Source organism: Eutrema salsugineum, unplaced genomic scaffold, assembly GCF_000478725.1.
Source record: "Eutrema salsugineum unplaced genomic scaffold, Eutsalg1_0 scaffold_5, whole genome shotgun sequence".
NCBI classification, from domain to species: domain Eukaryota; kingdom Viridiplantae; phylum Streptophyta; class Magnoliopsida; order Brassicales; family Brassicaceae; genus Eutrema; species Eutrema salsugineum.
Window position 1 is genome coordinate 13,838,096 of NW_006256612.1, and position 17,508 is coordinate 13,855,603.

The 17,508-nt window shown below is 39.3% G+C and overlaps 5 protein-coding genes across 8 annotated transcripts; 2 read left to right on the forward strand and 3 right to left on the reverse strand.

The window, feature by feature from the left end:
* Positions 1–11: 11 nt before the first annotated feature.
* LOC18994281 (INO80 complex subunit D) lies at positions 12–2,012 on the reverse strand. Of its 3 annotated transcripts, none has more exons than XM_006417915.2 (3): positions 1,333–2,012; positions 691–1,013; positions 12–309 (listed from the first exon to the last, which is right to left on the reverse strand). In XM_006417915.2, the coding sequence occupies exons 1-2, from the start codon at positions 1,944–1,946 to the stop codon at positions 740–742; spliced, it is 888 nt and encodes a 295-aa protein (XP_006417978.1). In that variant the 5' UTR covers positions 1,947–2,012; the 3' UTR covers positions 12–309; positions 691–739. The 3 variants fall into 3 exon arrangements, with proteins under 3 accessions (XP_006417978.1, XP_024008318.1, XP_024008317.1); XM_024152550.1 differs by having other exon boundaries at positions 107–225; XM_024152549.1 differs by having other exon boundaries at positions 166–295.
* Positions 2,013–2,334: 322 nt separating this feature from the next.
* On the forward strand, positions 2,335–4,690 carry LOC18994282 (chitinase-like protein 1). Its single transcript, XM_006417916.2, has 4 exons — positions 2,335–2,480; positions 3,030–3,444; positions 3,753–3,912; positions 4,005–4,690. Exons 2-4 carry the CDS (start codon positions 3,057–3,059, stop codon positions 4,420–4,422), a joined length of 966 nt encoding a protein of 321 aa, XP_006417979.1. The 5' UTR covers positions 2,335–2,480; positions 3,030–3,056; the 3' UTR covers positions 4,423–4,690.
* Positions 4,691–5,070: 380 nt separating this feature from the next.
* On the forward strand, positions 5,071–8,653 carry LOC18994283 (aspartic proteinase-like protein 2). Of its 2 annotated transcripts, none has more exons than XM_024153111.1 (10): positions 5,071–5,509; positions 5,665–5,893; positions 6,001–6,248; positions 6,873–7,100; positions 7,410–7,572; positions 7,658–7,731; positions 7,837–7,924; positions 8,008–8,083; positions 8,252–8,323; positions 8,416–8,653. In XM_024153111.1, exons 2-10 carry the CDS (start codon positions 5,840–5,842, stop codon positions 8,556–8,558), a joined length of 1,146 nt encoding a protein of 381 aa, XP_024008879.1. In that variant the 5' UTR covers positions 5,071–5,509; positions 5,665–5,839; the 3' UTR covers positions 8,559–8,653. The 2 variants fall into 2 exon arrangements, with proteins under 2 accessions (XP_024008879.1, XP_006417982.1); XM_006417919.2 differs by having other exon boundaries at positions 5,764–5,893.
* On the reverse strand, positions 8,615–9,237 carry LOC18994285 (uncharacterized protein At1g05835). The gene is made up of 2 exons (XM_006417918.2): positions 9,115–9,237; positions 8,615–9,034 (listed from the first exon to the last, which is right to left on the reverse strand). Exons 1-2 carry the CDS (start codon positions 9,173–9,175, stop codon positions 8,712–8,714), a joined length of 384 nt encoding a protein of 127 aa, XP_006417981.1. The 5' UTR covers positions 9,176–9,237; the 3' UTR covers positions 8,615–8,711.
* Positions 9,238–9,710: 473 nt separating this feature from the next.
* Positions 9,711–17,410, reverse strand: LOC18994284 (histone-lysine N-methyltransferase ATX2). Its single transcript, XM_006417920.2, has 26 exons — positions 16,228–17,410; positions 16,055–16,106; positions 15,901–15,975; positions 15,572–15,791; positions 15,170–15,296; positions 14,944–15,048; positions 14,614–14,819; positions 14,433–14,525; positions 14,224–14,321; positions 13,980–14,141; positions 13,532–13,675; positions 13,378–13,425; positions 13,129–13,246; positions 12,991–13,056; positions 12,820–12,881; positions 12,628–12,684; positions 12,350–12,418; positions 12,055–12,250; positions 11,517–11,762; positions 11,154–11,215; positions 10,983–11,060; positions 10,642–10,737; positions 10,460–10,563; positions 10,228–10,372; positions 10,078–10,156; positions 9,711–9,929 (listed from the first exon to the last, which is right to left on the reverse strand). The coding sequence occupies exons 1-24, from the start codon at positions 16,755–16,757 to the stop codon at positions 10,231–10,233; spliced, it is 3,156 nt and encodes a 1,051-aa protein (XP_006417983.1). The 5' UTR covers positions 16,758–17,410; the 3' UTR covers positions 9,711–9,929; positions 10,078–10,156; positions 10,228–10,230.
* Positions 17,411–17,508: the final 98 nt, after the last annotated feature.

Consider the following 17,508-nt stretch of genomic DNA (forward strand, 5'->3'; position numbering starts at 1 on the left):
TATATGTTGGAATCAAGCTCGTGACGAGAATCAAAACAAACTGTTAGGAATTAATTCTACGGTGGTTACAAAGAAAACCTCGCTTTCAAATAGATTTGAAACGCTTAACTAAACCTTTGTGTCTTTGACCAAAAAAAAACACAGAAAAAGACTAAACCTATGTGTCCTCTCTTTGGCTGAAGCTCCTTATAAGTTGTAACTTTGTAGAGGCACTCCCACCTAAATCTGTCAATGTCGTGGAAGAAGCGCGCTCGGTCAAACAGGTACATAAACTGCTTGAATAGAGGCTATGGACCTATATGTTACACACTGCCATGTAGGTTAACAAAGGTATTGGGTTTTAGGTCCAGCTAATCAACATTCAACAAAACACAACATATGTATACGAAAATCACACCACCTGCTGTATATTCTACGCAACAACACAAAATGCTAAATAAAGCAACTTATTGGCAATGACTGTCAGCACCATTCACCACAAAGACACCTCTCAGAAGTTAGAAGCTAATCACCCTAAGAGCAGCTCTGCTTTGCTAGGATTAACAAACGAAAATGAAAAATCAACCAATATCAACACTAAAAAAATAAACTTTCTTCATGCTCAGGCATAGATGATTACTGTATCTCTGTCTATCGAATCAAATTAGGATCAGCTACCTATATCCCAGTTGTGTACGCCAGTTATCTTACCTTCCATTTTTGCACAATTGTGGAAACGAATTATTTCTCTGCATTCTAACTATTCGGTGTAGCTTGTAATTTCTTCTTTTACTGAGCTTTTCAATTTGCCCTCTCTCCGTAGATCTTTCCTTTTTGCTTGAATATGATGCACAAACGCGGCCACAATGTCATGGAGTTTTGGGGGAGGCCTGCTTGTTGAAGAAGCATTATGACCAGCATCCTTCAAAGCCCGAGCAACATCTTTTTGGGCTTTCTGGAAGTGCACATTACACAAGGCAGGAACGGTCGATGCAAGTGTTGGTTTTGGACAAGTTATCGCTTTTGACTGAGCTCTGCATATACAACAGTATAACAACACCAAGTTAGAATAGAGCTGGTAAAGTAATCACCACATGCTAGTTAGTTGCACTTCCGAATACAAAATTTAAGCTCTTTTATGATCAGGGATATAACAAACCAAATGTTTAAACAAATATTATAGCATCTGACATCTGGTCTCTACTTACAGTAAGAACTTCAGGAAGATGTATCCTAATACTATCTTTGTCGCAAAAAAACACAAAAGGAGTCAAGCATCGACTCTATAAACTAGCAAGAGAATAACTGTGAATCAAAATTTAGAAACTAGGAGACAGGGAAATTGGAACGAACCTTTTGTTGACGTAAGTACAAGACGTGTAAAGCTTCTGTTTTTTATCCGATAGAATATGAAGCTGACAGTAATTCGTGAGTGGCATGGCCTTGGATTTGCATCCATTACCACAAGCCACACAATTTCTGTTCGGATTGAGGTCATTCTTAAAGCCATTGCTGCCACCATTGTTGTTATCGTTGTCTCCACTACCTTCAACGGCGGCATTTTCATCAATCCCAACCTTTCGTCTCTTGTTCTGCTGATGATTCTCCTCTTTGAAAGGACTAACCCCATACTTCCAGTAATACTCTCTGTGTTGCGCCTTGAGATCCTCCATTAGAGCCCAGTAATGGTCTCTATAGCATCTTGCGAGCTGCTTCAGGTTGTGCGATCGGCGTCGGAGAAGCTCCGGGCGTGTGAGGTGAGTGGAACGTCCGAAGATCTGATCCTCCACTGCCATCGAAATCGGGGAATTTGACGTCGACGGTGAGACGCTTGTGCTAGGGTTATTAGGGTTTCGAAATTGGGATTCTTCCGAGACACCGGATTTTGTGGGGATTGTGGCGGAGATGGGAAACGGGTGCCTTGGGGGTTTGGAAGACGAAGGATTTTGCTTCGAAGCAGACGCCATTGTCACACTTTTAGAGAGAGAGAATGAGAGACAGACGAGACTGGAGGAGGAGAGAGAGAGAGAATTTTTTTTGTTTGAAACTTGACCAAATTTGTTTAGCATTTATAAAAAGGCCAAACTAAAAGCCCATTGGGCCATACTCTCTCGCTTGAACAGCATAAACCAATAATTATTCGAATTGGATTACACCGTATCGAACCGGTTGGTTGAACCGGGGAGATTTCGCAGGAGCTTGGCTGTCGGTGGAAGGCTCCACTTCACTTAAGTTAGGGCCCACAACACGCACCAGCCTGTCTTCTCATACCGACACATTCATCTCACCAAACGCAATCTAAGCCGTTGATTTCACTCCAATCAAACGGTTGATAGAGACCGCTGATCCGTCACCCGCTTTAGTTTAGTCCTTCCTCTCTTTCTTTCCTGAGAATCTCTTGTTTTCTCGGCAACGAAGCAACAAAAAAAGCAGTTTTTTTGTCCCGTTGAAGCTCAGGTCATTTTCTCGATCTCTTTGGATCTAGCTGCTCGACATTGCAGGTTAGCGCTTTTCCTTCAAGTACTCGATCTAGTTTCGGTAACGATTCACAGCTAATATTGACTCAGGAATTGATTCATTTTTGGTTTGGTGATCTCACAATCTCTGATCTACATTCACATTTTGAAGTCTTCACAAATTCTATACTTCATATTTCTAGTCTTATTCCAATTTGGTATGATATCGGTCAATCTACAGCTATTAGGGGTCAGCCAAGTGTTGTTAGTTTTTACTTACTTGAACTAAGACTTCCATGTTTTTGGTTTGTGGCTGATTTGATTCTTCCTATTCTGATTCCAATTTTTCCGAGGCTGAATTCTAGATTTTCAGCTTTTGACTTGTCGGTATTTGGTGTTTTGGTTTTAGCATGTTGTCATATTTCTTGTTGTGTGTAGATCTCTCCTGGAAAAAATCACGTTTAAATTCATTTCTTGATAGTATGTTGAGGACTCGGGAGTAGTATTTGCCTGTTAGGAAGAATGAAAAAGTTTCTAATTTTTCAGACAAATTCAAGTAAGAAGCCCGTCTAATTGTTTTCTATGATCTTGTAGCTGATACTTGCTCCATAGTTGTAAGCTATGGTGACGATCCGGAGTGGTTCAATAGTTATTCTGGTTCTGCTGGCTGTATCATGCCTGGCTTTAGTTGCAAATGGGGAAGACAAAACGATCAAAGTTAAGAAAGTGAAGGGAAAGAAGATGTGCACGCAGGGATGGGAATGCAGCTGGTGGTCAGAATACTGCTGTAACCAGACAATATCAGATTACTTTCAGGTTTATCAGTTTGAGCAACTCTTTGCCAAAAGAAACACTCCTGTTGCGCATGCTGTTGGTTTCTGGGACTACCAGTCCTTCATTACCGCCGCTGCACTCTATGAGCCTCTTGGCTTTGGTACCACTGGTGGAAAGCTCATGGGACAGAAAGAAATTGCTGCTTTCCTCGGTCATGTCGCCAGCAAAACGTCCTGTGAGTTTTCTTCAGAACTCTTAAGGCTTTAATATTATTTTCTGTGAAATCGTATTTAACCGAATGAATCTCTGTGCCTAAGTGAGCTATCTATAAAGCATATGTCCTCTTTTACATAATTGACGGTTAAAAACAGAAATATATTGGGATGCTGTTATGAATAGAAAGAATGGATGCTATAAGCTGTATAGCTCTTTCATCTTATTAATCTGCGGACATTCGCGTTCATGAAAATGGGCATTCCCAAGATAGAATTTGTGGTTTATATGTTGCATTAGCATGAGTGTTTAATGTGTTATCTTATATAGGTGGCTACGGAGTTGCAACAGGAGGGCCTTTAGCTTGGGGTCTGTGCTATAACAGGGAAATGAGCCCAAGCCAATCTTACTGTGACGATTCCTGGAAATTCAAGTACCCTTGCAGCCCTGGAGCTGAATACTACGGACGCGGTGCCTTACCCATTTACTGGTAAGCATCTCTCGCAAACAATTCACATTTTTATGTACTCAATTTCAAGGATCATCAGAGTTTTTAAGTATTTGACTTGTGTTTATATGAAGGAACTTCAACTACGGCGCAGCTGGAGAAGCCCTGAAAGCTGATCTCTTGAACCACCCCGAGTACATCGAGCAGAACGCGACACTTGCCTTCCAAGCCGCAGTGTGGAGATGGATGACACCAATCAAGAAAAATCAGCCCTCAGCTCACGACATATTTGTTGGAAACTGGAAACCTACAAAGAACGACACTTTGTCCAAACGTGGTCCGACTTTTGGAAGCACCATGAATGTGCTGTACGGAGAGCTCACATGTGGTCAAGGTGACATTGATCCAATGAACAACATAGTCTCACACTACTTGTATTTCCTCGACCTCTTGGGTATTGGAAGAGAAGACGCAGGACCAAACGAGGAGCTCAGTTGCGCCGAGCAGAAAGCATTCAACCCTTCAACTGCACCTTCCTCTTCCTCTTCTTGAGTCTCTGTATCGCTCATGTTTTCAAGTCCCTTGCTTCAGTCGAGAAGTGTTACGTAATAAGTGAAATTGCTTGTGGTAAAAAAAAAAAAAAGAAAGTGTTCTTTTTTTGTCTTGGGCTTGTCCCTGTAGAACTTATGCAAACAAAATTTTATTATTTTTCTGTATGTAAAACCATATTTAATTATTGTATTTGGAGAATGTGTGTAAAATAGAGAAAACAAAATGTGGTTTGAGGTGTATTATAAATTTGTATACGAGTTTTTGAGTTTTTTCATTATACATAATTCACAAGTCGAGAAAATAATATACGTAAATTCACATTGTAGGCTATGTGACTAACTAGCTAGTGGCTGTGAATGGATCCCATTGTTTTGTTTAAGGTTTTTTTGTCAACGATTTTCTTTTCTTAGAGATTAATAGCTATTGATCCACATTTTCAATGTATGTTCTACTTCTACATAACATGTTAGTGCTACATCTCTTAACAAATTATTCATGGGCTTCTCCAACTTACTGTATATACTGTATATGTAGGTGAAGATTTTTTTTTTTTTTTGAAGTCATAATAAAATGAGTGGAAGATTTAAGGAAATTGAAAAGTCCACGGAAGAAATAAAAATTAAAGAATAAATAAAAATTAGGAGGAAATGGCTGTATTGGTGGAAGAAGTGACCAACAAACTCTGAAATTTCTCAACTTCCCCCTTTCCCTCCGCTCCCTCGTCGTCGTCGTCGTCGTCGTCGTCGTCGCCGGGCCGGTGATTTCTGTCAACTCCTCCGTCGAAGACGATATACGCCATATAAAAAAATCAGGCGCGAGGGAGAAGGAAGATGACATCATCAATCGTCAATTTCTCCATCTGCTCTCATCCTCCAAGAATCACGCTGATTTGGTTTCTCACTCTTCTTACGCTCGTTTTCTCCACCTGCGTCTCTTCCAATCCCGGAGTGTTCAACGTTAAGTACCGTTATCCTAGGCTTCAAGGCTCTCTCAGCGCTCTCAAGGAGCACGATGACCGGCGCCAGCTCACAATTCTCGCCGGAATCGATCTACCCCTCGGTGGAACCGGTCGCCCTGATATTCTCGGGTTCGTTTCTGTCTCTGAGACTTACTTCGATTTATGCTTATAAACATGAAATCCAAACTTATTGTTTAGTGTTTGGTCACTGGAGTTAGAGAAATTTTTGAGGAATCTCGTAATGTGCAGTTTCAAATTTGAAATTTTTTTTATACAACTTGCAGTTGGAATTCAGGCATTTATGCGTCCCATTGATCTCTGTGTGCTCTCTCTCTCTCTCTCTTTCTCTTTTTCATTGCTTTCTCCTTTTCATCCATCTAAAGGCTATACTATGCAAAAATTGAGATTGGAACTCCTGCAAAGAGCTATTATGTTCAAGTCGACACAGGGAGTGATATCATGTGGGTTAACTGTATTCAGTGCAAACAATGTCCAAGAAGAAGCACTCTTGGTGTAAGCCTTTTCTTTCTATCTCATCTACATTTTCTGAGATTCTTGTCGCTGGCACCTTTCTATGCTTCTATTCAGATGTTTTCTTATACGCTTTCTTACCCATATAGATCGAGCTGACGCTCTACAACATAAAGGAATCAAACAGCGGAAAGTTGGTTTCTTGCGATGAAGACTTTTGCTACCAGATAAGTGGCGGTCCTCTCTCAGGCTGCAAAGCTAATATGTCGTGTCCTTATCTTGAAATATATGGAGATGGGAGCTCTACTGCGGGTTATTTTGTACAAGATGTTGTGCAGTATGACAGTGTAGCTGGTGATCTCAAGACAAAAACAGCTAATGGGAGTGTCATATTTGGGTACGTCACTATTTATGATCTCGCTTCACTTCACTTCTCTTTTAAGTAGCATGCTGCTGCAACATTAAAAATTGCATCTTTGTTGGCATTTCTTTCTATTCTCGCTGAAAAGAGCACAAGCTTTCTTTGTTTATGGTCACTGTTTTAGTTTGTACAGTGAACCAAATAAAAGATTAAGACTGTAAAGCTGATTAATTAATTGGCAAACAATCCTTAAAAAGGCTAAACAGATAAATTTTGATTGCTTATGATTCTGACAGAAGTTAAAGTGCTTCCTGGCATCTTTTTTTTTTTTGTTTTTTTTTAAAGTTACATGTGAATTAGTTCTCCATCATGTCTGGTGATATTCTCATCGAGTGGAGTATCACAGATAAACCATATGCGTTACAGAAGTATCTTGTGCTTTTGATTATGATAGTTGATTGATTTGTTTATTTTGGTTAGATAGCTTTCTGAGCACAGCTCATTTCATTTCTTTCATTCTTATGTATCTTTTCAAATCCCTAAAAATCTCGTGATATTGTATACCAGTTGTCCACGACAATTTTTTATCATTCCTCTTGCAGTGAAGCTTAATCCGTCATTTCATTTTCCATTTCTTAATGTTTTATTATGATCTTGAAGGTGTGGTGCTAGGCAGTCAGGAGATCTTGACGCTTCTAATGAAGAAGCACTTGACGGAATACTTGGATTTGGAAAAGCTAATTCCTCAATGATTTCCCAGCTGGCTTCATCAGGGCGAGTGAAAAAAATATTTGCTCATTGCTTAGATGGAAGAAATGGAGGTGGCATATTTGCTATTGGACGTGTTGTGCAACCAAAAGTAAACATGACACCATTGGTACCCAATCAGTATGTCAGAAATTGTTTTACCTTTTCTTGCGTTTGTGTAATCATATGCATCAATACCTTTTTCCACTTGGATTAAAACCTCAATGTGATACCGGTAGATGCAGCCACCATGTTATTCCTCTCATAGGCCTGCTTTAGACTAATATTATACGCTTGCTCGCTGAGATATAATGGTCTCTCTGAGTATATAGGAATAGCTAGAGGTTTTACTTGACATAAAGTGAATCTTCTTGCGTTTCCCGTTGGAGGGAGAATATATTCGTTCTCTAGTCTTTTTTGTTAACGGACTATTTTTGTTTTTAATTGTAGACCACATTACAATGTCAATATGACAGCAGTTCAAGTCGGTCAGGAGTTTCTAGAGATTCCAGCTGATTTATTTCAAGCGGGAGACAGAAAAGGAGCAATAATTGACAGTGGTACAACCTTGGCCTATCTTCCAGAGATAATCTATGAACCACTGGTGAAGAAGGTACACTGCAAGAAAATTTCAAGTTTTCAATTTTTTTTTTTTTTTACTGCAGATTATGTTCTGATAAACCTGGATCTTTTGTTAGATAACCTCGCAAGAGCCTGCTCTGAAAGTTCACATAGTTGATAAAGACTATAAATGCTTTCAGTACTCTGGAAGGTTAGTTTTACGTCTTGAATTTATCATTGATACTGCAAAATTGTGAAATGCATTTATTATCACACAATCGTTTTCCTAAGAAACCACATGTTGCCTTTGCTGTAGAGTTGATGAGGGGTTTCCGAATGTCACTTTCCATTTCGAAAACTCGGTTTTCCTCAGGGTTTATCCTCATGATTATCTGTTCCCTTATGTAAGCATCTTCAGCCTTTATGGTTGATTTTTCGCATCAGGGTACCCATTTCACCTCATACTCATTAAACCAAATTTTCTCAGGAAGGAATGTGGTGCATTGGTTGGCAAAATAGTGGAATGCAATCGAGAGATAGGAGAAACATGACACTTTTGGGAGGTACCTTAAGAATACTCACGAACCTTTCTTCATCTCATCCTGCTTTCCATTATAGTTTAAACGGCGTATCCTACAAAAGCGAGCTCTAGATCTTGTGTTGTGTCCCGTTGTCTCTACCATTGTAAAACAAGAACCCAATGCTCACAATATCTTACATTCCCTTTGCAGATTTGGTCCTTTCAAACAAGCTTGTTCTCTACGATCTAGAAAATCAGGTCATCGGGTGGACGGAGTACAACTGTAAGTGTCAGATTAAGATTCATGTCTCATAGTGATTGTGAAAGATTTTGAATCTGGAACAATTTATAATTATCCCGTCTCTGTTTCTGCAGGCTCATCAAGCATAAAAGTAAAAGATGAAGGAACAGGAACAGTTCATCTTGTAGGCTCACATTATATCTCTTCTGCATATCCTTTAGATGCCTCCTTGCTTTTACCGTCGTTACTTCTTCTCATTACTCTTTTCTACCTGTAGTAGAGACTCCTTATAGTTTCTCTCTTGTACATAGATTCAACATTGTGCTCAAATGGTAAAAAAAGGTGGTCTGAATATAGATTATACAAAAGATATACCAGCAGATTGATGAACAAAGAGATCTACTTTTATTGATTTAACAATCTTATTGATTTATTCGCACTGAAAAGACCAAGAAAAAGGACGCAGAGCCAACTGGTGTGAGTTGGAGTAGTTGAAAGAGAGAGTCTGCATTGGACTCAATGGCAAGCCGTCATTAACGACGCAGTTTCCGGCAGAAGAGGAGAGAACACGGAGGAGCGCGGGGTCCACAAGCGACTGAGGAAATCCTTGACATTTCAGACGAAGGTTGATGATTGGACACATTGGACATTTGTTCATTACCTCAACTCTGAACTTCTTTCCTTCTCTCCACTTCACCTGCGCCTGCCTCACTGTAGGTTCACTGCTTTTGCTCTCACATTTTTCTCCAAATCCTAAACATACAACCCGCATTCACATGTCTATACATACATACACTCACGATAAAAATATAGTTAGACAAGTTTGAACTTACCCGTTTGAAGAAGCAAGAGAGCAAGAGATGCCCAAAGAAGGAACTTGAGATATATTGGCATTTGGACACAAGCTAACAGAACTATGGAAGCATTAGACTTCAAACCTGAGTATATATACTAATATACACACACGCTGTAACACACACATAAACAAACATTAAGACACGCGTTTGTGCGTGTGTGCATGTGTGTGTGAGAGAGAGAGAATGGGTCAAGAGGGATACGACCAATAAGGGTCACATGCACAGAGAACCAAAAAAAGGTGGAAAATAAAGTTAGCACTACAAAGGACTAAAGGAGTGATAAGGACTTCTTCCTTCACATGTTGTGTGTCAGACTGAAGAAAACTGTTCACCTCTTACTTTTACCTCAAAAACCTAATCCCTTGTTAAATTCTCTAATCATAGTACTTACCAGATGCAACAATTCTTTTGTAGCATGATATGGACATAAATGGAACCATCATGTATAACCCTAATAAATCAGAGAAACAGCAGATTTCAGGCCCATTTGAGTCTGGAGAAAGAAGAGAATGTAGGTTATTTCACTTATCCAAGATTATAATGTGCCTCTTGTTACAAAAAAAGGGTTACTGTGGTTTAAGTACTAATTAGTATCTGTACAATAAATGGATTGTTATACAAAACCTTGGGATAGAATCGAGCTATCTCAAGTCAGAGAATTGAGAGTTACAGTATGTGCTCAGGGAGATTAATGGGCGACTCTAGAGGGGAAAGTTAGCCAGAATCATGAGAATTCGCAAAGGTGTGGTTTCCTGACAAAGATCTCGTGTAGAAATAGCAGATGTGAAGATCTGGATCAAGTAAGCACAAAATCGAATGGTTAGGAGCTTTACATTCAATCGTAAACAAAAGGATTTTGTAAATTAGACATCTATTCATATAAATGTTGTACTTTATGACTAGGTTAACCATATTTTTAATACAAATGGCTGCCCTCACCATGAAATTAGACCATCATCCGAAGAGATCAAGACGCATAAAAGAACTCGTCTTCGATGGATAAAAGACAACTACCAACCTGGAAACCAGCTTTCGTAAGCTACAAAGAGCAAGTTTTTCCAAGTTAACATATTAAAAAATGTAGCTTACCTCTCAGGTCTCTGTCCACTCTTTTAACTCACAGCGAGAAGCATGAATATTTGCCTGTCGTTCTTCGGCTTCGGTGTCATTTACAACACCCCGGCATCTTGGGAAACCACAGTAACATGCAAGGCGCTCATCAATTGAAAAAAACCTGCAAGTTTGAAAATATATAAAAACAAAAAATCAGCAAATGATAATGGTCAAAAGCACCTGAGAAATAAAGGGCACGAAGAAAAACCTATAATCATAGGTCAGCTCTTCCCATTTTGCGACATCCCTCTTTGCAAATATAATAATATGGTCATCATCATTAACACTAATGACTCTTGAATAGCAATTAGGCTGTACAAAAGCAAATTCATAAGTAATGTGATATTGTTGCAGATACTAACTTCGTCAAATACAAATACTCGACCATACCTCACATGAGTGATTAATCAGATGGGCAATGCTTCCTTTTCTTGTAGCATCTATGACCCGTTCATTATCAATCCTAAACATGTAGGTCCCGGCACCCTATATCATAAAATATATTACTTAACTGAACTGACATCTTACAATTCATTACTTAAACCAAATATATCGGAGCCCAAATATTAGTGAGTGGAAGCTGGAAAAATGTGTAGATGCCAGTGCTCAAGCAAAAACACAATCAATATGGTTCTATTGGAGAAAAAGCACAGATCAATATGCTGATTTAGTTCCAATACTGTTCACAGAATCTTCTATAGAGTATAAAATGTACAAGGTCAGATACGCACCACCATTGAGTTGTATATAAGATGTTCTCTCTTGTCAGCTATTGAAGGCCTAACGAGTTCGCCAGTGTATTCAATCACCTGCACCCACCCAGTTCACAATATCCTCATGACTGGCACTTTACCAATTACAGTACCATACAAGAATGGACAGTTCAAGGTAGGAAGGCAAACCATATCTCCTGCCCTGTGAGGAAGCTTTGCAAAGATCCCAAAACCATGAATTCCTGATTTCCCTGTTAAGTGAACCAATTTGAAGGAAAAAAGGATCAGAAAAAGTTAGTTTTCCATCTAATCCAGAAGCAGTAATAACGATTAATATATTCAGAGACCCATCACAGAAATGACACCATGCATCTCATATAATTCAAGAAAACAAAAAAATTCTACCATTTTTCTCTTCTTACAGAAATTCCACTAATTTGGTCTTCAAAAGCACCCCCCAACCCCACCCAAAAGACACGAAAAATTGGGGCAACATAGCAGATATTTTAAAGTAGTAATAAAATCTTTTACGATTGCTGATTAAATGATTACCGAATGCTAATCTCTTCCTGTATGTTTCCTTCATGTATCTATATTTCTCGGCCATAGACAGAATATTGCTTGGAGTAATTATCTGTGACACCTTTGATCCATTAATGCGTTCGTAGGTTGAAAATTCATGTCGAGAGTAACCACCAACAATATAGGGCTGATTTTCAACAAACAATCGTTTTGAAGAAGCACCAGCAAGAGCTTCGGGTTCCTTTCGTCCTCTTCTTCCAATGTAATTATAAGGCTCTACCAGAAATAGAGAAAAATATGTTAACAATTCTGCAACATAAAGCTATGAACTAACATATACAGTGCCCTCTTAGATGTGAGCATGAATACAAGCAAGCAAAATGTGAAGAATACATGAGATCTATGTGTAAAAGTCCAAGAGAATAACTTACGGTCACTAAAGATAAACAAAACACACACATTGCCGCATGTGAGGTAAGAGAATAACTAGCAAAACAATTTCATCCCACAGAGGTGCTGTAAATGTTCACTTTATTTCTAGAAGGTATTGGTCAATGCAACTGCATACCAGTACGAGCACAGCCAGATGGATTAGGAGGTGGAAGATACTTGGCAATATTATGAGCAGGTTTGACCATGTACTTTGTTTCTAGGTGGTCATTTGATGTTTGCCGATGCCTCTTGCAAAATGAAAGTAGGCGAATGCACTGATCTGCTTCATCATCTTCCACTGATAGAAGAAAAAGCCTATCCTCATCCGCAAGCTACACGAACAGTACAAGAATGCTATCTTATTTAGAACCATCTTATTGTGAGTTGAGTGGTCGAGTAAACGTATGAATGAATGTAGGATATGAAAGTACCTCAACACAGAGACCAGCAGCTCGTGCGCATAGTGGATGATATGCCACTCGACAAAAACTGTTTGAACACTGAAAATGTGCATCATTGTTTCTAGTTAAATACTTTATTTAGTACTGATATTTAAATCGAAATCAAACCATGGGAAGCAATGGCACCCAAAATCTACAGGAAAGCTCAGAAATTGTATGTTCCTATGCAGCTCATTACTTTATTTTCTTCTGAATGCCAGTAATTACACAATGAATCAGCTTTTTCTTGTCATCAAAAGAATTCTTACTTGGATACAAGCTCCGTAAGATACCCCGCAGATGCTGCACAATAACTTCCAACGATCCTATTTTGAAGTGTTCAGAAAAGAAGATACTAATCAAACATCATGGGGCTACTAGAAATTGGACTATGCTGCGAAGGTCACTTACTCTATTCGAGACAACCGATGTAAGGGAAACTGAAAAAGATAAGCCCAAACCTTATTGATTTTATTAACCCCATCAATGGGTTCCATCTTCTTGACATCCGATAAGCATGTTTCTGCATAATATCACAAGGGTCACTCATACATCTTGGAAATCAAAATAAACCCTCCTAAATCCATAGTAGAAAGCAGACACATTCAGATAACAAATGGTCAAGATTGAACCTGGGATCCATATGGCACACGCCAGATGAGCCCAGCGCCCATCAGTTGTCGGCTTCATAGCGCCACCTAAAAGATCTTTTGTTGGTCACTATTGAAAGCATATAAAGACTCAATACCGAAAGGGTTTTGTCAAATTACCAACTATAGGACAAAGACAACATCGTGGAAGAATATCGAGAGCGCCAGGACGACACAAGTTGCATAACCACAGAACGCCATCACGGGGTTCCAGCTGCCCGTAGCATCTAGTATGGACCTAGTCCAGGATCAGAACTTTTGAACTGAGCGTCATCATAAAAAAGAAAGGATGCCAGCCACTATAGACTAATGAGTATCGATCTAAAACGATATAAAATAGTATATAAAATTTCAGAGAAAGAGTAGTACCATCATTCTACATTTATCACATTGCAGGAACAGATTGTTTTCATATTCCTGCAGACAAGAACTAACTTATGAAAGCGTACAAGATGAACTAACTTATGAAAGCTTACAAGATAAAGCATACAAAAATTTTCATCAAGAAGGAAGCACTGTTAACCTCATCCATGTGGCAGACATTGCACTTGTCGAGATCTTTCCACTCAACCCGCACAGGTCGGTAACCAGTAGGATGATCTTGATACTTTCCTGAACTATATTTGCGCTGAGAAACCTTGGAAGTTGGTCTGGATTGTAAAAGCCCCTGCCAGTAGGGTTAAGGCTTATCATACGGCATCAAGAGGGAATCTAACTAAGGCACTTAAGTGCAAAGAGATAAGAAGAAAGATTTAATGTACATAGCTTGAAAATCCTAAAACTCCACTAAACATAGAAGATTCCTAATTCTGTGTTTCAAGTACAAATCAGAAGGCAGAGCACCGCGAGGGTCCAGGAAATGTGTACAACAAAGAACCTAGCAAAAACTCCTGAGAGTCCAGTGACTGAAGTAGTAAAAGGAGACAAATTTAAAACCAGTACAAATAATTTAAGTTTCAAGAAGAAAATACCTGTACAAGTTTATCAACTTCTGGGTTGGAGAAGCCAAACATATCTGTACCAGATTCAAGTTTGCCTTCACTCAACTTATCGGGACTATCTGAAGCACTCTGAAGCTTTTTTATCCTATTATATATTTTATTCCAGCAGGCAGATGGAGTGTCTCCTTTGAACTGTCAAAAAAATCAAGTATCAATGTAACACATGTCTATTAAAGTTGTCTATGCACACAAGTCTTCCACCTAGAAAACTAACCTGCTCACCGCTATTCGTTGTCACTCTAAAAACAGGGCGAGTCTTTGACTCGGCATCTCTAAGAACCTCCATCTTGTACATGGCAGATGCACCAGGATCTGATTGATTTTAAAGCAAGAAATCGTGCATATTGATGAACTAATTCAATCAATTAAAAGATAGGAACTACCTGATCAATATAGAAGCACGAAAACTGGTAATTAATTGACCTTTTAGTGATATGAACTTTCGCATAGCTGTATACCCTTCAGGCCAAGTATGATGACTATCCTTGAAAAATTCAGAGTCTGTCACGATCCTTCCTGAAAATTTGATATACGCCTATGCATAATGAGCAGGATCCATTCTGATCAAGGATGATACAATATACTCATAAGTTTCATACATTACCAAGACTTATTATTTGCAGATCTCCTATTGTATGCAAACAGTCTCCAAGTTCCACTGGTCGCAACCAGACTTCTCCATCTTTAGTGTAATCCTCAGCAGAGTTTGAGCTGTCCTCTTCTCCACTATAAGTCCTTTCGGAACAATCAGTATCAGCAACTTTTTGAAGTTGATCCATCCTTCTTGGAAGCTTAAATTCTTTTAGGTACCTGGGTGAGGTCAATTACAGAAAGTTAGCACAGGCATCATGTTCATGTAAGATAAACATAGGAAAATAGTCTATTTGGTAACAACTTCGCTAGATTAGCAAAGTTGAAAAGCAAGAGAACTTGCATTTTTGCTTCCTCCATGGCCTGTTCAAACCGAGGTTGCTTGCACTTCAGGGGAGACCGCGAGAGAAGCCCTTCAAGAAATGAGACTGCTTGCTTGACTTGTATTCTATATAACCAAAGAACAGAATGTCAAATTTCACTTGATAATTATGATGTGTAACAGTCATTTCAACAATTCGGTATTCGGTTATATAACAAGATCTCTAATTTTAAGAGGATTCGCTAACCTAGCAAAATCATGAGTGCCGAAAAACTGTACAAGGATTGATTTTCCTCCAGGTGCCTTATTGCTTAGACCTTTCCGCTTTAAAATAACAGATTCATCCACAACAATTGCTGGCCACATAGCATGACCTGTCCGGGACAGTTAAGAAAAACAGCAGTATGGTTCTCAGTAGGTATATTTGATTTTCTTCAGAAGTACTTTCTGTTGAAAGCTAGGCAATCTTCACTTACGAATCATCACAAAAGTCTAACAGCAATTAGGAGTGGTAAGTTTATGCTTCCTAACAGCATCAAGTTTCTTATACCATAAAGGGAGGTTATATATATATGCCTAAGTCTCTTCTACAAAAAGTTAAGAAAATACGTGTACAAGAAACAGAAATCGGTTCAGTAGAGATATTAACCAGTTAGTTTCGCCCATATGATGTCTCTAGGCTCAAAATCCTGGCACCCCTCAAAAGAAGCAGCCAATACAACCATCTCATCGTAATCTTGACCACCGACAGCGACATCATTAGAACCAAACTTCAGATTTAGCAGCTCCATCTCTTCACGGGAAATGAAATATTTTATCATTTCACGACGAAGAGCTAACTCCTCACCATCTCCATCTCCATACTTAATCTGTACAATATTGTTACAGATGTGAAAAGAAAAAAAAAACACTTAGGAAGTCACCAAAAATCCATATATAATTTGCATGAGCCAGATACAATAAACAGAATGAACTTACAATGTGACGCCTTTTCTCGGCATTGTATCCAATGATAGAACCAGGATACCAATCAGCATCGAGTGGCCAAAAAACCTAGAGATTAGATAAGAATCAAGTGTTAACATGAACAGCATAGCCAGTAAAGCACATAAATGTATAGCTCAAGGCTTGCCTTGCATTGCAGCCCAATGAAAGTTGTAGGATCGACACCATCATAACTTAACCTGCCAGGGCAATACAAAGATCAAACCAACAGATAGATGAAGCAGAGACTTGTCTCTAAGATGACACTGTTTCAAAGTCCGTGGATAAAACAAAAAAAGTAAATCATAGTTGAATCTTAACCTGACCCATCTCTTAGCTGTAGCAGAAGGTGTGATTAGCTTCCCCTTCCTCTGGGAAGATCCATTTCGCTTATTGTTTCCGCTACACGCAGCGTTAATTCTACAACCCCTTAAACGCGGGGTGGCAGAGACGCTTAAAGTAGTGGAATCAACGCCCAATTTCATCAGCTCGCCAGAACCAATCCTCCGTCTCTTAAGCTTCTCCCCGTCAAGGAAAGACTCCCGCCGCCGCATCCTACGGCGAGTGTAGACGTGAACAATCTCCGGTCGCCGTTGAGGCTGCGACTCAAAATCATCGGGACAACTTGTGAGCTTGTGGGCATTGAGCTTCTTGGACATGACATTGTGGGAACCGGCGGTGCTAGCACAGCACAGTGAAGAGGAGGAAGAGGAAACGGAGTAGACGCGCTCGAGAGAAGCGTAGCGAACATTCGAAGGAATATCAACGTTGTCGTGGTCGTGGTGGAGTTCGATTTCGCTTTGGTTATCTTCTTCCTCCAAGGGTTTTGGGACACTCGCCATTGAAATCATTCGGAGGAAGAGAGGTTGTTGTCGCTCACTAGAACTAGCAGATCAGTGTATACAAGAGACTGAAATTGAAATTGAAATTGAAATTGAAATTATTAGGTTTTAAGAAGAAGAAGGGAGCTTATTTGGGGAAGAAAATAGCTTTTCCCCAAAAAAAAAAAAATTATCTGTTTCCCGCCGGGTAAAATTAACAAGGAAAAAACTTCATCCAGATCTGTGTGTTCCCGTTCCTCGATCACCTTCACGTTTTAAAACCTCCACATCTATACACAAATATCAAGTGTATGTATATGTGTATACTGTTGAACAAGACACGTCACTGCTTTGAGTTACTCTTTTAGAACTCGACTTGTCTCTTGTTGTCTTGCTGATTGATAATGTTTCTTTTGAATATTTGATTTGCAATAATCTCTGGTCTTTCTTGAGCATCAACACGAACGAACAACCTCATAGAAACGACACTTGTCATCGTGAAGCTCTTTGTTTCCCTTCAAACTCGGCCTTTATCTGCTCAAACCGAGCAGCCATGTGTTCCTTTGCATCGTCTTTCTCGAAAGCTCAAACTTTCTGCTGTGATCAGAGTCGAAGAAAGAGCGGATATTGTCATCAATTTTGGTTTCGGATTCGTAGGCTGTCTCTCCAGTAGCACCTTCTTCTTCGTCCGTTTGATATTGACCTGAAAAAACTCATCTTGAAATACTCTACTTTTGAATTGACGAAACTTAAAATACTCGTCGTTTTAGTTTGCCTAAAA

Excerpts from the sequence above, each read along its gene's own strand:
- LOC18994282 (XM_006417916.2), top strand. The coding sequence starts at position 3,057 with ATGGTGACGATCCGGAGTGGTTCAATAGTTATTCTGGTTCTGCTGGCT. Across the intron at positions 3,445-3,752 it reads TGTCGCCAGCAAAACGTCCT|GTGGCTACGGAGTTGCAACA; the intron begins GTGAGTTTTCTT and ends TATCTTATATAG. Across the intron at positions 3,913-4,004 it reads GGTGCCTTACCCATTTACTG|GAACTTCAACTACGGCGCAG; the intron begins GTAAGCATCTCT and ends GTTTATATGAAG.
- LOC18994284 (XM_006417920.2), bottom strand. The coding sequence starts at position 16,757 with ATGATTTCAATGGCGAGTGTCCCAAAACCCTTGGAGGAAGAAGATAAC. Across the intron at positions 15,792-15,900 it reads CCGAGAAAAGGCGTCACATT|ATTAAGTATGGAGATGGAGA; the intron begins GTAAGTTCATTC and ends AATATTGTACAG. Across the intron at positions 12,419-12,627 it reads CTTACGGAGCTTGTATCCAA|TGTTCAAACAGTTTTTGTCG; the intron begins GTAAGAATTCTT and ends GCACATTTTCAG.
- LOC18994283 (XM_006417919.2), top strand. The coding sequence starts at position 5,253 with ATGACATCATCAATCGTCAATTTCTCCATCTGCTCTCATCCTCCAAGA. Across the intron at positions 7,732-7,836 it reads TGCTTTCAGTACTCTGGAAG|AGTTGATGAGGGGTTTCCGA; the intron begins GTTAGTTTTACG and ends CCTTTGCTGTAG. Across the intron at positions 7,925-8,007 it reads ATGATTATCTGTTCCCTTAT|GAAGGAATGTGGTGCATTGG; the intron begins GTAAGCATCTTC and ends AAATTTTCTCAG.
- LOC18994285 (XM_006417918.2), bottom strand. The coding sequence starts at position 9,175 with ATGCCAATATATCTCAAGTTCCTTCTTTGGGCATCTCTTGCTCTCTTG. Across the intron at positions 9,035-9,114 it reads TCTCTTGCTTCTTCAAACGG|GATTTGGAGAAAAATGTGAG; the intron begins GTAAGTTCAAAC and ends TTGTATGTTTAG.
- LOC18994281 (XM_006417915.2), bottom strand. The coding sequence starts at position 1,946 with ATGGCGTCTGCTTCGAAGCAAAATCCTTCGTCTTCCAAACCCCCAAGG. Across the intron at positions 1,014-1,332 it reads TGTACTTACGTCAACAAAAG|AGCTCAGTCAAAAGCGATAA; the intron begins GTTCGTTCCAAT and ends TTGTATATGCAG.